Raw genomic sequence first — 14,373 nt, 5'->3', positions numbered from 1 at the left:
AAAAAAAAAAAAAAAGTCCCTCCAATTCCTGCCTCCCAGAACTAACCGTTATTAACATTATTTGAATACCATTCCAAGTACCTATCTTTGCATATATGCAGATAGAAGAATATCTCCCTAACAGGGAATAATTTAATGCAACATGAGATATACTGTACATTCTATTTCTAATTAAAGAATGAAAATTTATCTTTCTTAGATTTATAAAAGAGAATCTAAAGTGTAACAGAAGAAATTGCTGAACTTTAAGAAAATATCCCTTCACTGTAAGAGATTAGTTCCTAAGAGATCCCTCTGAAGTTAATGTGATTTTTGCAAAACAAAAATGGTCGGAATTATTTATTTTTTACTACATATTTTAATTTTAGACTAGATTGAAAAATTGCAATAAGAAAGGGAAGTCAGCACTTACACTTTCTGCCTCCTCTGTCTCTTCATCTGGTTTTTGTTAGCTGTCTATTGTTTTGACCTTGTTGGGGTTTGCAACCTCTACATTCTGTTTTGTAACTGCACTTCCTATAGTTCTAGCTCTGGGTTTAAGTGGACTTAGTGTATTCATTAGCAGTCCTCTTCCAATAACTTTCCATTCCTGAGTTCTTAGTTGGCTCTATTTCATGGTCAAGAAATTTTATTTTTAACCTGGGCAACATGGCGAGACCCCATCTCTATAAAAAATGTAAAAAAAATATTAGCTGGGCGTGGTGATGTGTACCTATAGTCCTAGCTACTTAGGAGCTGACATGAGAGCATTGCTTGAGTCCGGGAGTTCAAGGCTGCAGTGAGCTATGATCCCACCGCTGCACTCCAGCCTGGGCAACACAGCAAGACCCTGTCTCTTTAAAAAAAAAAAAAAAAGAATTTTTTCAAGAAGGACCAAAAGTGTTTGAGAACAGGATACCTACTTATTACTTTATAGTAAAAGGATAGGTTGGCTGGGCTTACAATTCTTGGGACACACACTCTTTCCTCAGGACTCTGTAGGCATCCTTCCAGCATTTAATGGTACCAAGAAGTGTTAAGATTGCTTTATTTTGTCTCTCCTGAAAACAACTGACTTTTGCCTGAATGCCTGCAGAATTCCTTTTTTAGTCTCAAAACACATTCACTTAATCAGGATGTGTCTCATCTCAGCATCTATTGTTTTTTGTCCAATCTTCCCGGAGTAGAGTTTCCTCTTTAGTTTTGTGGGTTCTTTCATATCGGGGAGATTTTTTGGTGTTTTATATTTGAGTACTTCTCCTGCTCCATTTATCGGATTCTCTGTTTCATGGACACGGCTGTCTATTTCTCAGATCTTCTCCATGTATTGGCTTCTATTTTTTTTAATGCCTTAGTCTCTTATCTGCTTTCACTTAAGCGTTTCCTTTATGTCAGTGATTCAATTTTTCAATGTATCTATTCTGTAACTTGTTATTTCTAATGTATTACTTCTGCTTGTTTTGGCTGTCAGTTTATTTTCTCAGCACACAATGTGCCTGCTGATCTTATTCTGTTGTTTTCATCATTTTCCTCTTTGAACTTTTTTTTATTCAATTCGTATTTCTGTTAAAATATGAAACATAAGAGAATTTTCTTCTGTTTATATTTTCTTTCGGACTAAGTTTTTCTTTCGCTTTGAATGCTATTTATTTCTTAAATCTATTTCCTTTTTTTCCTTTAATTGTGTTCTGATTCTTGGGATATGGTTACTATGATGTTTCATTTTATCTTTGCATCATATGTGGAGGACTACCCAGGTTTTCTGTTTGCTCTGACAGAGCATGGGTGGACTGGCTCTCTCCTCATCTTGACTGAGAACTCGTTGTTATATTTTGAGGACAGGGTATATTCTAGTCTCTTTATTTGTACTGTGAAAGGATGGGTGGAGGATAGAAAGAGCTCAGTTAGGGCTTTGCATAGCCTTTGTTGAAGTTCCCGGTTCTTGGGGCTCTTCTGGGCCCTGGGATGGATGTGTGAATCGTGCCCGGCTCACTCTACCTAATTTAGATGAATCTTTTTCCTGAGGGGCAGATGTATGTTGCACCCAGAATGGGCCTCAGGTGAGGGCTAAGCCTGGAGCATCAGAAAGGATCAGCCTCACTTGCTCACTTATTTCACTTGTCTTCAGTTCCTTCCAGTCCTACCAGTCAAAAAGAAGAGAAAAACAGTTTGGGCCCTGGTTCTGGGAGGTACGGGGGAGATAGGTTTAAGATGCTTCATCTGCCTCTCTGTAGTTTTCACTCCTTTCCTCTTCCTGCTCTGACAAAGGATTGTGGCTAAATGGGATTATCTTTTCTCCTTTGCTTTTGTCAACTCCACAGATGCTAAAGTGGAATCTCTCATTTCTTTCCTCAGCCTCCCCTCTGTGAGGTTTATGGCAGAAGATTATGTCCCTTTCGTTGGTCATTATTGGTGGCAGGATTTTTGCCATTTTCTACTATTTTGGGGATATAGTTTCCAATGATCACTACTTGAGATTAATTTATTTAACGTGTTATCCTTCCAATGCATTGCCTTTAATACAGGGGTCCCCAGCCTATGGTGAGTTGAATAATTATTTCATTGTGTTACAGTGTAATAATAATAGAAATAAAGTGCACAATAAATTTAGTGTGCTTGAATCATCCCCAAACCTTCCCCCCTCCACCAGTCTGTGGAAAAATTGTCTTTCATGAAGACCGCTGCTTTCATATGTCAACATCCTTCACTCTGATACAATTGGCTGAAGAATCCTTTATGTGTCCCTTCATATATCTCATCTTTAGTCTCTTCCAGAAAATCAAAGTATTGGCCTAGATGGGCCCTGGCTCCCTTGCAGCTCTGTGCTGATTATTAGAAGTAGTTTTAGGTTTGTTTTTTTTTTAACATCAGCATCAATTTGTTCATTATTCACTTAGAAAAGAGTCACATGGCTAAGTCTTAGAATAAATAAATCTTCTCGCACAGAAAAAATAGACGTGGAGCCTGGAATTCCTGAGAGAGAGCAGGCCTGGTCACGAGCTACACAGTGGCCTGGGGAAGGCTAGAGCTGCACAAATGAGCTCTCCTGGGGTGATGGCCAGGCATGGGGTGCAGTCTGTAAGGAAGCAAAGGCCATTTTTGTTTTAATGCCCCAGAACTGTGCTTGGGATGGGCCCTGTGGACCAAATTGATGCCTGGGTGCATGAGGTACATGGATTAAGGTATTTATTATCATCATTATTTTTATTATAGTCATATCAACTAATCTTAAAACTTATGTTTACCAAAAAATACAAATTTAATAAACCCTTTTATAAAGTTCAATGAACGAGGACTCAATAACAGTACAGGATGAGGGAGAGGTGTACCTATGGAAGCTGGAACTAATGAAAACAATGAAAGTGTCAAAAACACCAGGTTTCTGAGCTTCCCTGCAGGCAAGGAGAAGGGAAAACAAAGCCTGGTGCACTTCAGCCCTTAGTATTTAATGCAAAGAAGCCTACTGATCCCTACCATTCGTTGGTTGAGACCAGCTTTTTCCTAGCACCAGACCCTAAGGAATTTCATTTAAGAGGCAATGAATACCAAATGAATGACATTCCTAAGATTTACTAGAAATCGTGATGCTAAAGTTTGAGCATGGTCGTCTCCCAGAGTAAGAATAAAGTCCCCACTGCACTCCTGGATAGCAACGTGGACTGCTTTGTTCTCGGTGCCACGGGGTTACTCACGCACCACGTGATTCTGTTCCTGTCCGTGGAGATGACATGGCGGTGCTGTAGCAGGATCCTTCCCCCTTGCGTCTTTGTCCTGGCCCGTGTGGGAACCGCACAGGCTTCCTGCGCCCTTTCCCCTCTCACGAATGCCCTTATGCCTCCCTGGGTTCTTTCGGAGACTCCATCCTAGGACTCCTTTACCGGGGGCCAGGAACAGAGGGCGCTTACCCAGAAGAACTTGCTTCAAAACTAGTTCCGGTGTTATGTGTTTCCCTTTTGTCCAGTAGTGTATTGGCTTAAACCTGCTTGCCCTTCTGCTTCTTTGTTTTTTAAATCATCTCATTTTGCCTTTAAAACAAATTTCACATTTATTCTTTGGTTGCTTCATTTCTCCTAGAGTCCATGGTACAGTTTGTAAGCTCATGTTATTTCATTGTGCGTTTGTGGTACCAGAAAGCATTTCAAAAGAACAAAGCTGTGGATATTCCTTGAGTCTTTATCTCTGAGCCTCTTTGAGGGGAAAAAAAGATTTTTGTGGAAACTATTCTTCATGATTTTCAAAAAATCTTTCTCAGTTCATTCCAAGTTTGCTTGATTTTTATTTTGTCTGCTTCCAGCTGGACTCAGAACCTTTTTCCTGGTTGCTACGTTCCTCCTCAGACTTGACTGGTTATTTTTGTTTTAATATTCTTCTTTGTTTTCTCCTCCTGACTCTTTTCTTATCCCTCGCAAGGCGTCTATGCCATTCTAAGGAAGTATCGAGGAGATCTTTTACTTGAGTTTTAGGTAGCAATTCTCTTTTATACCTTTTTGGGCTAAAACCATTAAGATGGTTCTGGAAATTTTTGAAATTTTTTTTTTCTTTTTTAAGGCAGTAACTGTAAAATCTCTGAAATTGAAATGAGACTTGAGTGTTATGGCTAAGTTGGTGTAAGTGACAGAAAGGCCACAGGCCATCAAATTTTGGATTGTGGTAGAGATCACTTAGTTTCTTTGTCTTCCTCAAAAGGAAAATAATACATTTTATGTAGTATACTCTTCCCACTTCACTCAACCCCTCTCCCTCTCCCGTAGGTCTTTTCACTATTCATACGCTCTGGTTGCACCAAGGAAGTTTTATGTCTAAAATGTTTGAGAGACACTAATCTGTATCATTCGCCTTATTTTGGATAAAGGTTTCTCTTTGGGGGCTTAATAGAAGGTGGTTTTTATTTCATATGAGCCACAGGTTATGTAGAAACCTCTATCCCAGAGTTAAAAAAAAAAAATGATCAAATGGAAAATCTCATTTTCTGATCTGAAATGCGCAATCAGGAAAGCAGATCCCAATTGCTTGATTGAAAGTCAAAATTCACTAATTTCTTAACACTGAGACAACATAAATAATGTAACACAAGAATTATATATTAATTCATCTTGATGTGGATGGGAGGGGAGAGGGCCACCAAACTGAAGAAAGAAAACTGGTTTTTAAAGCCAGATTTCAGAAGGTCCCCAATAACTCCGTGCTCTCTCTCCAAGGCAGTACCTGTCTCTGATTCCCAAGCCATTCGTGGCTAAGGCATTTTCTTCTTTTTATCACAGCAGACATAGGTAAAGTTTGGAAATTGATGAGCTGTTGTGTATCACTTCATTTGCTTGGGACACTACCTAAAGCCTAAATAGACTTTCTTCTCATACCTGAAACATTTGAGTAGAAAATTGACTTAGAAAAAACAGTGATGTGCTTTCCTTGCACATGTGCCTTTTCTCAGCAGTGGAAGCCCTTTCTCTTCTCTCCAACTGTGGGTGGCTCTTCACCTGTTAGGGATCAGCTTGGATGTTCCTTTCTCCTTAGCACCCCTTCCCCCACACACATTAGAAATTAACTGTACTCTCCTCTGCATCCTCTTGGCTCCTTATACCTCTGTTACCATGGTTACTCCATCCTGCATCATAATATAGTTCTTCAACTGTCCATTCTTCCCATAAACTGTGAATACCTAGGGTGGCACCAGTCATCCTACTTTGCCCGGGACTGAGCGATTTCCTAGGACAAGGGATATTCAGTGCTAAAATCTGGAGAGTCCCAGGCAAACCTGGTTGGTTGGTTCCCCTCCGTGGACCATACGTGGTTATCCTTCGTAAATCTTCCTCCAATGGAAATAATGCATTACACATAAAAGTGCTCAGTAAATGTTTATTATCGAATCCATGTTTCCCTAGGCCACTCAGCCTACAGTATACAGATAAGTATTGCTAACTGTGAGAGAAGCACAGGTTTCCTGCGCACACACACATACTCTCTCTCTCTCTCTCTCTCACTTACTCTGGCAAGATCTGCAACCTTCTCTGCCCCTCTCAGGTGTTCTGTGTATCTTTCGTGATGTCTCACGTGTGGTCAGACACAAGTTCAGCCTCCACTGACTGCACAGACATCAGCTACACGAAGTGTAAACTCACGCTTCTGACAACAGCCAAAGTGCCTGGCTCATAGCAGCAGAGGCTGCTGCTACCATACCCACCACTGGCATCTTTACTGTGCCAACACCACTATGTTAATTCCCCCAAAAGCTCTGGCTTGAGCTCCCAACACCCTTCATAATTTTCTTTTCTGCAAAGAAAGCCTTTCAGTGTCTTTTGCAGCCCTGTCTCTCCCAAGGACTCAGATGAGCCCACAGGAACTGGCTGGAGAGCAGGCCGAGCTCCAGGCATGTGTGTGTTTTTACAACCACACTGCCCCTCTGACAAATCAGGTGTTGTTACGGAGCCTGATTCTTAAGACAATGGTTCAGAACTGGGGTGGCTTCGCACCCCGACCTCCCCCTGCCCTAGGACATTTGGCAAGGTCTGGAGAACTTTTTGGTTGTCGTAACTGGGGTTGGTGCTGTTGGCATGCAGTTCTGGAGGCCAGGGATGCTGCTAAACATCCTAAAATGCATGAAACAGCTCCTCCCACAATTGAGAGTTAGCAGGTCAAGGCTGACAACAATGCTAAGGTGGACCAGTTCCCCCTCCAAACAGGCCTTGGGTCAGCCTGCCACCAGTCCACCAGATTGGGCAGGTCATTCCCAACTGGTTCCCATGAGGGAACTGAAATTGAACGATCTTTCCCACAGCCCATGTGCATTTGGAGTTTTGTTGAGGCTTTTTCTCCCCTCTGTGTGGCCGTACAAGCTACTCAGCTTGTAGTGAGTGCTACACAACAAGAGCAGGGCTGTCAGATTTCCTAGGTGCATCCCTCCTGTGGCTCAGGTGACCTGGGCAGGTGAATACCAGGGCAGGTGAATACCAGGTGAGCCCTTAAGAAACCCGGATTGTGTACCTGGCTGCCTCCCCAGCTTGGGCAGGTCATTGGAAGTCATCTCCTTACCTCCATACTAAGGACGTGAACAGTGTTCACACACACCTCTCCACAGGGACGTCATACCAATTCATAACAGAACTCAAAGACCGTGAAAGGGCTCTTGGCTTCTTGGGAAATAGAAATACAGGCATCTAAGTGACTGTGATACATGTTTTCTGACAGGAAATGTATCTTAATTAGTCTCTGTACTCTGTGTTACAGTATCTTGGGGGAGAAGGAACTGTTTCTTTTTTTTTTTTTTTCTTTGAAGAAAAAATATCCTAAAAAGATAAGGTCTTTGTGGAATAGAAACAGAATTTCCAGGCTTCCAGGTTGAGGTAGAAGAATGACCACATGGGAGTTGGTTGGAGAGCTTTGTGTACAGCAACTGTGGGAAAATGACAAGCTCCATGAGAGCTCCTGGGAAGTCGAAGTTCCTGAGATTGGTTGCAAAGGTTTCACGTACAACAGTGGCAAGTTGTTCATAGATAGATGCTACCAGAGGCACATAAGTCAACTTGGGATCCACATAGCATGTGTCCAACTACAAATAGTTAACAGTGCAAAGAAAGGCAGGAGTCTTCACATGCAGGAACAAGATTTTCTACCTTTTCGTCCCTTGCACTTTACTTTTTAACCTTTTACCTCCAAACCAAAATCATACTCATGAAAATAGTCACACATGTGCATGCTCCTTCTTGCACATATCTTCCCAGGGAGTGGAGTCGAGTGAGAATTGTTTTGAAAAGGACAAAGATCACTCAGACTGCGATGGTGTTCCTTAGCACTGGACTCACACTTCCCTAGAGCATTTGTTTATTACATCCTGGAGAGTTTTAGTTTTGCGCAGTAGATGGAGAACTTCTCAAGGACAGACAGGTCTTATTTTTTAAGATCTCTTGGTAGAATATCCGGTATATGGTATGTTGTCAACAAGTGTTTGTTGAATGAATGAAAGAATAAATGAATAAATGGAATAGAACCCTGGAGGTGGGGCTCAGAACAAATTCAGCTTTGCCTTTTTTTGGGGAAACTTCACCTGGTTACAAAGAATAAAGGCCCAAGGCGTCTCTATCTTATTTCTTAAAATCAGGAAGTACTTTGAATGGATATAAAAATACTAGAGAGGGAGACAGCAAAGATGTTATTAGAAAAATGAGTCTGGTTTTTATTCAGGCTCTGCGGGTGACCCTCTCCTGATTCTGGGATGGATTTTTTCCAACTGCACACGTAGTTTTCAAGCATGGTTTGTCTGGCACTTGGCCCTGTGTGTGTGCTTTTATTCTACCCTGGCAAAGGAAGTGAAGGCATTGTTTGGCAATTTGGTGAAAGGGATCTTTTATGTGCAGAGAATTTTGTTGTTGGTGGGTGATGATTCAGTCTGCAGGGACTGTGGTCTCAGCTTTGAAGTGTGTCGTGACACCCTAGGCCTCTGTTCCCAGTAGCTTGTCTGCTTCTAAGACCTCCACCGTCACTCTGGGGTCCTGAGGTAGCTCTATCCTCCTTCCTGAATTTCTCAGAATTCTGAGAAACAGAATTCTCAGGACCAAGCCTGTGACTGGGGGAGCCCTGTGTGCCCAGTCGAGATCATCTTCCCTATTTCTTCCATCTGGGAGTGTCTTCTTTCTCCTCTCTCCGTTTCTAAACGCTGTTCCTCCTTCAAGACTCAACCTCTGCAGCCCACAGGGTTTGCTGTGCTTTCTGAATTCCATGTTCTTTTTGTTGGTGCCACGAGGTGTCTGCAGATTTTGCTTGAGCTCATTTTATTTTCCAAGTGAAGTGTTTTGAGGGCAAGAACCACACCTTCTCTTGCTTTGGATTTCTTCCATCAACCTCAGGCAGACAGTCACTCTTCTTTGATACCATCGTTACAAGCATTGAATAAACTGGCCTCTGCAATTACAGCTCAGGGATTTCTAGAGAGCTATGATGTGGATTGTTGTTCGGGGGTTAAGGAAAGTAGCCAACGGAGAGAGAAAAAAAATTGGAAGAACAAAACAGACAAAATGCAAAATATTACAAAATACCATCCTACCAATAGAATCTTTCCATTAACTTGTTTCTAGAAAACTCATGTTAAAATCATGCACATAAACCTAAACATCTGTACCCCCATAATATGCTGAAATAAAAAAAAAATGAAAAAAAAATCATGCACGTACACTTACATACTCAGTCCCCTGTATCCATGGGTTCCACACCCTCCGTTCAGCAAGCCACAGATCAAAAATACTAAGAAATGGGTGGTTGCATCTGTGCTGAGCATGTACAGACGTTTGATCTCGTCATTATCCCCTAAGCAATGCAGTGCTATTTACACCACAGTTACATCTTATTAGGCATTAAAAGTAATCTAGAGATGATTTAAAGTGGACAGGAGGATGTGCGTAGGTTCTATGCAAAATACTACTCCGTTTTATATTATATAAGGGACTTGAGCATCTGGATTTTGATATCTGCAGGGGTCCTAGAACCAATCCCCCATGGATACTGGTGGAAGACTGCACATATATGTATATACATGTATGTACACAGACACATATTTACACATGTACGTATTTACATATATACATACACATACGTTTACGTGCACATATACATATGTTCGCATGCACACACATGCATATGTGAAGAAACCCTGGCAGAGGACCTTACTGGATTGATTAGGGGTTATGGTAGAGAGGACAGGATGTGGGCAAACAGCCAATAAGCTCTGGTCGGGACGCAGGGAAAGATGGTCCAAAGCCAGAGGGTTGCTTTGTCGGGACCCTGGAGCATGAGGTGCCAGGTGTCTGGGGTAATCAGAGTCACAGGGGAAATGGGGATGCAGTGGAGGCGACTGCATCTGCTTGGGAAAGGTGAAACCCAACCACGGTGCTTCTGCCTCGTCACTCCCTCTGACAGTTGTCACACTGGATGTTTCTGAGTATTTTGGAGTCCTAAACAAAAGAATTTTTACCTTCCTTCATTCAGTCTGTAGGACTATTTGTGCTCAGCCTACCCGAGAGAGGAGGCATAGATAAGGATTCCAGTCTTACCCTTCCTGGATTGTAGCTTTCTCATCTGCAAAATGGAATTCTCGTCTTTCGTATTTCATAAGAACCGAGGCCACATTCCACGACACTGGCCCCAAGGAGCGAGGCCTGTGGCAGGTGGGACCTGTGGTGCCTTGCATCCGAGTTTTGATTTTCCAGATCTGCATGTTTAAATTTCCTTGTTTTCCTGGTGAGATATATTCATATATAAATGCAGACAGTCAGGATGGCCAACCAGAAATGCCTCGGCTCCCCACCTCTGCTGTCCTGGCTGGTTACTTACTTTACTTCAAGACCCTTTTTGCACTTTATAGAAAAAAGCTGTTTGTGTTCATGTGAAAACAGGGAACCAGACATGTGTGTGTTGTGTTTTCCAGGGAGATGTGCATCCAACAGGATGGGAGAGTTCATCTCACCGTTGTTTACTTTGGGAAAGAAGAAATGAATGAAGTCAAAGGAATACTTGAAAACACTTCCAAGTGAGTATGACAGGGAGCTACAATAAGGAGTCATGGTAACTGAACTCAGAAGTACACATCGACGGCTGCAACTTCTGCCTGGTTTTATTTTCCTTAACACTGTGGGCGAACTGGGGGATTGACTGATCACTGGCCATGTGCAGGGGGAAGTCTGTGCCCTCCTTCCCAGGGAGACCACCCTGTCTGGTCTTCATTGTGCAGGGGTGATGGCTTTGACAGTGGAGACAAACTGCCCTGCAGCGAGGTGGTGGTGGGGGAATGTGGCCTCTTTCAGCTTCTGCATGACTGGATGTGATCACTCTCATCACCATAGACTGGGGACTTTGTCCCAGAGTGAGAATTAGGTAGAATGCAGTGAGCTCCATCTCAGCCACAGCTTGCAAGACTGAGTGACATCCATCCTTGGATCCCATCCACATAGCAAATGGTCTCGCCCTTTGGGCTTTCATTCATTATTTGTTTGGAGACATTAGAGCAAAACCAGAAGTGATGGCCAAGGCAGGATCTGCAATTAAACCTATTCAGTTGAACAGAAATGATTTAACCAAAAACTTTAGACCTCAGGTTGTATATTTATACCTGGTTACTCATTTGCATGGGGAATAAATATATATTCATAAAGCAGCATAGATGGATTTTTTTTCCCTATCATAATAAACAAGTAACTGCTGTGGCATCTTCTACCAGTGAGGAAGTGAGAATGGTACTGCCCCTCTCACCAGGGAGGTGGGGGAAATAGTACATATGTATAGATCCATAAGATTGAGATATAAACAGGGCCCTGTTTTAAATTTCTGGTAAATTACAATTAGATGATAGTTGAGGGATAAAAGTCAAGATTGAGTGTATTTTCTGTATTTATTTTCACGCTTTGTTACTAGTTTTGTATTAACGGGCCCCAGATCTGAATGCTAATTGTAATTATTCAAACATTCTAAAGCAGCGGTCTGCAAACTACAGCCCACTGGCCACCTATTTTTATAAATAAAATTTTATTGCAATGTGGGCACACTTATTTGTTTACATATTACTTATGGCTGCTTTTGGTGCTACAACTACAGAGATGAATAGTTACCATAAAGACTGTATAACTCACAAAGCCTGAACTCTTTAACATCTGGCCCTTTACAGAAAGGTTGCTGACCCTTGCTCTAAAGCAATTTAAGCTATGGCCATCTAATGGAGACAAAATAGAATAAAATAATCGAATATCCTAAATGTAAATGAAATAGAAATGCCCCAACTCCAATGCATCGTAATGTCCTTCTCATCTCTGCTTAGGAGTGAAGAGCATGGACGATCAGAATTCATGTCCTCTGCTCAGTTGGGTAGGTTTTAACATCTCTGCCAGTGTCCATTCCTGGACATGGAGTTTTTAAAGTTTCTCAGATGACTCTAACATGAGGCTGGGATCGAGAACCATTGTACGAGAAGGTAGTGGTCTCCCTGGGGGGCTGCTTTCTGCTCTCTGACTAGCTGCTGTACCCTGAGGGATTTTAAGCAGCTATCCAGGTGACTCTGAAGTACAGCCAGGAGTGACAATATCCATCCTACTAGGTCAGACATATTTCCAGCACATCCAAGAATGAGCATACATTTGTTGATGCTTATACATAACCATAAACCAAATTTATACCAGTCTGGTGGATAAGTAGAAGGCCAGTCTAGACCCTTTCTAGTGACAAGAGTCAAGGCATTCTTCTCCATATCAAGGTACCTGGCAAGCTGAATTTTCAACCCAAAGATGTGGCTTGGTGTGCAGAGAATGCATAGAATCTGAACAAGAAAAGTAAAATCACTTGAGTGATATGGATGGTTTACCTAAAACTTTGGAAAACAGCCAGTGATCAGTCTATCGATACAGAGAACTTCATGCTAGAGGCTGAGTCAGTCAATGCTTTAAAGTAATGTAACGTAAACTTTGGCAAAACCAATTCAAACCTCATTTTTTTGTGTGTTGATATCATTCTGTTAATGGGTAATATCTGTAGTGTTGATGTCACCGATGCTTTGGGACACATCCCACCCTTCCCAAGGTGTTGCTTTAATTATGTCACCTCTTCAAGGAATGCCCAGAGCTCCGCAGCCAGCCTCAGTTTACTCCACACTCTACCTGCCAGATGAATCTTCCTATATCACCCATTGCCTTAGCCTGGCCCCCAAACTGGCTCTTAATCCTAACCTTGTCTTTAGGACTTACTGCTCACTGGCCAAACTGGGGACAGAGTTTGCCCTTTTGTCTGCACTCCTGTTGTTCTCCTCTTCTTGGGGCTCCCTCCACCCTCCTTGTTTGCTCAAACCTCAGTGCTTTTTCATTACCACCTCTGGAACCTTCCTGACCCCCTGCGCTTTTCTCTCTGCACTCCAATTGCACTCACTTCCAGTACCTCTTATGGTCGGCAATTGGCATATGATTTGGTAATTTTTATTTCTTTCTGTTGTCCAATTTTGCAGCTAGAGTATAAGCTGTTTAATAAGAGGTACTCCATCTCATGCCTCTTTGTAACTAGTACTTAGCACAGCGCCTTATATAGAAAACATCTGTTCATCAAAACAAAGATAATGCCAGGTATATAGTAAATCTGTGTATATAGTAATCTGTATGTAAGCTTATAAATGAGGCTTTATTTAAGTATCTTATTCTTCTAAGGCGATAACATTTTTGTTCCAAGGCATCTTGTTTTTCAATAATTCCACTATTATTTATATGAGTTATCTTATTTAATATTCACAACACTCTTATGAGATAGATGGTGTGATTAGCCCCACTTCATAGATGAGGAAACCGAGGCTTAGAGGGGTCGTTACTCAGGCTGTCATCCCTGGCACATGGGAAAGCCAGGATCTGTTAAGTTCCAGGACTCAGTCTTAACATAGCATCAAATTTTCACTCCGATATATGGTCCCTCCTAAAACCCATAACTGTTAGTTGAATGTAATAAGATTTGTAATCATACTAAATGAAATTTATTTCTTTTGGAGATGAGTATTGTGATTAAGCTGTTGTAAATCCACCTAAATGCGTATATTTTAAGAATCTCTTTTAAAAATCTTGTTTAATGACTAGTATGCAGTGTTCTACACTCTCTTCCTAGGTTTACGCTTACTCAATTGAGCTTTACATTTCAATTGCTATAGATCAGTGTTCTGCAAACCCCAGTTTGTGATTCATTAGAGGGTTGTGACATAGATTTAGTGGGTTATGAATATCAGAATGAATCTCAGGTAGTAAGGAAAAGTACTGTTTCGTGAAACTGATTTCAGAGTATATTTGTATGTGTGTGTGCGCGCACGCGCGTACACACGTGTGTACTGCATCATGATGTATAATGTATTCCTTTGTAAGGATCATGGTCAAAATGTTTACAAGCCACTGCCATAGATAACAGTACAAATCAGTTCTCAGTATCTGGTTCTTATTCTACAGAATTTTTTCAAGCTTCAGTTAATCTCAGATTAAAGCCTGACATAGTGGTTCTTTAATATAAATATGCCTTGAAATAACTTGGGGTGCTTTTTTAAAATGCTGATTCCTGGGATCCAGCCCCACAAATCCTGAGTCACTGGGCCTGAGACGAAGCCTGGGAACCAATAATTCAAACTAGTTTCACGTGTGATGCTGACAGGGATGATCCATGGACCATAGTATAAAAAACACTGGCCTAGTAGATATTTTCTTGGAGCTATCTATATAAAAGGACGTTTTTTTTAAAAAATGTAACTGGTAGATGAATCAGCAAGAGTTGACCTTTTCTCCATTGCAAGTTCATCTTTGTCCAGTCACAAGGACACAAAAGCATCTTTTAGGGGAATCATCTCTGAGATCGAGGTACTAGAAATGAGATGCTTTCCTGCCGTGGAGTGTATGTGTTGGTAAG

The 14,373-nt window shown here is 41.6% G+C and overlaps 1 protein-coding gene across 1 annotated transcript in view; it reads left to right on the top strand.

The window, feature by feature from the left end:
• CSGALNACT1 (chondroitin sulfate N-acetylgalactosaminyltransferase 1) overlaps positions 1-14,373 on the top strand; it is a 77,998-nt gene that overhangs the window by 40,930 nt on the left and 22,695 nt on the right. The window contains exon 3 of the mRNA XM_012662913.1: positions 10,394-10,495. Coding sequence (XP_012518367.1) covers positions 10,394-10,495 — 102 coding nt within the window. The remainder of the gene's footprint in view (positions 1-10,393; positions 10,496-14,373) is intronic.

The sequence above is a fragment of the Propithecus coquereli genome, unplaced genomic scaffold, assembly GCF_000956105.1.
Source record: "Propithecus coquereli isolate 6110/MARCELLA unplaced genomic scaffold, Pcoq_1.0 Scaffold79, whole genome shotgun sequence".
Lineage (NCBI taxonomy): Eukaryota > Metazoa > Chordata > Mammalia > Primates > Indriidae > Propithecus > Propithecus coquereli.
The sequence above is the reverse complement of the archived record's forward strand: the minus strand, read 5'-3'. Positions and strand labels throughout refer to the sequence as shown.